This window comes from Papilio xuthus, unplaced genomic scaffold (genome assembly GCF_000836235.2).
Source record: "Papilio xuthus unplaced genomic scaffold, Pxut_1.1 DF828177.1, whole genome shotgun sequence".
NCBI classification, from domain to species: Eukaryota; Metazoa; Arthropoda; class Insecta; order Lepidoptera; family Papilionidae; genus Papilio; species Papilio xuthus.
Window position 1 is genome coordinate 5,458,990 of NW_013530472.1, and position 2,469 is coordinate 5,461,458.

Genomic DNA, 2,469 nt, shown 5'->3' on the forward strand with positions numbered 1-2,469 from the left:
GATAAAATAAACTTAAAAGAAGTCAAAAGTCATGTTCCTTTGACGTGTGGTCAAAAGACAAAATAGCGAATCTTACTTGGTTATCATGCAAGTTTTGAGCAAAGCAAAAAAATTGTTTGTTCTTAAATCTCAGTTGATCACAAAAAGTATGTTATCGTGAATAGAAGCATAACTTTAATTGGCAACGACCAACGGTATATATGATATTGAATTGTCTACAAAGAAAAATTTCTTATGACTTGCATTTATTTGGTTTTGTGAAACAACACTCTGATAACATGGCAGATAAAATATTTCGTTGCAGCTAGTGGTTCTGGCTACAATTACAAGTGTACGAGATAACATCTAAACGGATCTCGCAATACGCTAAACACTGCTTATAAAAACAGCTATGTTGAGGTCGCAATGACCCCATGAAATGAAGTAATTTATTAATAAGTAGGAGAGCAAAATTAACACAAATAATAATCAAAAATCTCTAATGAAATGTAAAACGTGTATTGCTTAGTTTAATACATTTAATAACAATGTTGTCGCGGTAACAAATATATTTTGTTTGTTTATTTCATCAACGTAGGATTTATAGTTCCAATGGTCACTTTCTTTTTCATAGGATAATCAACTGTAACACTCTCTATTTTTCTTGCAACTTCTTCAATTTCCTTCATTTGTCTCTCTTTGTCTTCTGGTTGTTGTCTTCTGAATCTATCTTCAGGTTGCGAGTACACAATTTTTGGTACTTTCTTCTTTTCCTCGGCAGCGGCATTTTGAAAATATTGCCTACAATTGTGAAGTATTGGTTCAGAGAGTTGTCGCGTTTTGGGGAAGGTTTTAAGACTATCTTCATACTTTTTCCTACACGCGGGGCACATGACAAGTGCGTTGTATGACCGCTTATTTTTATTGAACACATTTTTCAACTCTATTCCGTATAAACTTTCAAGACCTAGGTTCTGCCCATCCACCGTCACCGATTCTCTAAAATTACTAACTTTCGATCGCTTCACAGTTTTTTTCTTGCCATCTTTTTTCGGCGTCATCGAGGTGGTGGTCTTATTACGGAAAAAAAATGGGAACTTGAAATTTTTCAACACCCTGAAATGAAAAAACACTTTGGATAATAAAATATTTTTAATACATAAAAATATATAAAAACATTTAAAAAGTTACCCTTTCTTTTCCGGATGATGGATCGCGGTGTAATCTATAACATTATTGTGATAATTGTTTTTGTGTTGATAGTCTTGATTACTCGCCGAGTTGTCTTTCTTACATTCGGCCAGAGATGCGAAGTCGTAATCGAATTCCTTTTGATTGGCCAGCTCGTCTGACGCCTTCACAGCCTCCGTCACTTTGGCTACGTCGCTGTCCTCTATGTTAAGATAGTCCGTCCAACTATCACGTCTGTCGTCACCTGAGTTTTGATCCATAAGGTTTTTAAGATTTTCATAATCCATATAATCATTTGAACTAAATTTTCTGTAGCTGAAACGTAATACAAAATTACAACAAGATATGACATGTTTGCTTTTCAAATTAAATCTCCTTGGCCAACTTTAAACTTATTTTTAGAAGATCTTCAAAACAACCAGATAGTCGTACTTCGTATTTGTATTACATACAGAAATACAATACACAGTCGAGTCGGCACACGGGTAAAGAATAACTAAATATTTTGATTATATTTCGTCATAATAATTGTCTACGCATTGCAAAATATTTAGATACACATAACCCTGTTCCTAGTTCTGAATATTTAGCACAGCCATTGTCCACTTTATGGTCTAAGGTCATTATTATAATGGTTATTTTTCCATACTCTTTCCGCTTTCCGTCGCCGTACTGCAGCTTGTGCAGCTTCTTGTTGGCGGAGTTCTGTATGAAACTGGCCACGTCGAACTGCGCCACCGGCTCGTTGTTGTCCAAAGGCAACTCGTAGCGTTTCTTGTACAAGTTTCTCTTTTGCGTTTTTAACTTTTTATAATGGCTCACGATGTCGTGTCTATGATTACCCTTTAGTCTAAAATTCCTTGATTCATTATTTATATAATCATAACAAAACGATAAGTGAACATAAAATAAGAAACTTAGTAAAAAATATCGTAACATCTTTAGCGTGACATGATCTGTCAAGTCGTAATCAAATGTTGTTTTAAAACATTACATTTATCAACATACAAATGAGTTCCTTATGCATAGATATAATTTCTTTGGTCGAAAACCTCCATAGTCCTGTTCATAACTATACTCTATGATCGGATGTATTATAGTTAACTGATAGAGCAATTAGACCGACTGACTTTATTCCTACTTTAAACCCAGGAAAACAAGAATCGAATAAAACCACATTAGTCAAAATTGATTTAGTCGTTTAGGGTACAGGCGGCCAGAATGTAACGCTACTTTTGAGTCGGATGTCGAATGTACGGATACTAAGATATACTATGAATATACGTCATAATGTTGAAG

The 2,469-nt window shown here is 34.5% G+C and overlaps 1 protein-coding gene across 1 annotated transcript; it reads right to left on the reverse strand.

Annotated features, from left to right (window-relative positions):
- Positions 1 to 477: 477 nt before the first annotated feature.
- On the reverse strand, positions 478 to 2,125 carry LOC106113682 (uncharacterized). The gene is made up of 3 exons (XM_013306538.1): positions 1,820 to 2,125; positions 1,171 to 1,485; positions 478 to 1,095 (listed from the first exon to the last, which is right to left on the reverse strand). Exons 1-3 carry the CDS (start codon positions 2,107 to 2,109, stop codon positions 561 to 563), a joined length of 1,140 nt encoding a protein of 379 aa, XP_013161992.1. The 5' UTR covers positions 2,110 to 2,125; the 3' UTR covers positions 478 to 560.
- Positions 2,126 to 2,469: the final 344 nt, after the last annotated feature.

Excerpts from the sequence above, each read along its gene's own strand:
- LOC106113682 (XM_013306538.1), bottom strand. The coding sequence starts at position 2,109 with ATGTTACGATATTTTTTACTAAGTTTCTTATTTTATGTTCACTTATCG. Across the intron at positions 1,486-1,819 it reads GGCGACGGAAAGCGGAAAGA|CTACAGAAAATTTAGTTCAA; the intron begins GTATGGAAAAAT and ends ATTACGTTTCAG. Across the intron at positions 1,096-1,170 it reads CATCATCCGGAAAAGAAAGG|GGTGTTGAAAAATTTCAAGT; the intron begins GTAACTTTTTAA and ends TTTTCATTTCAG.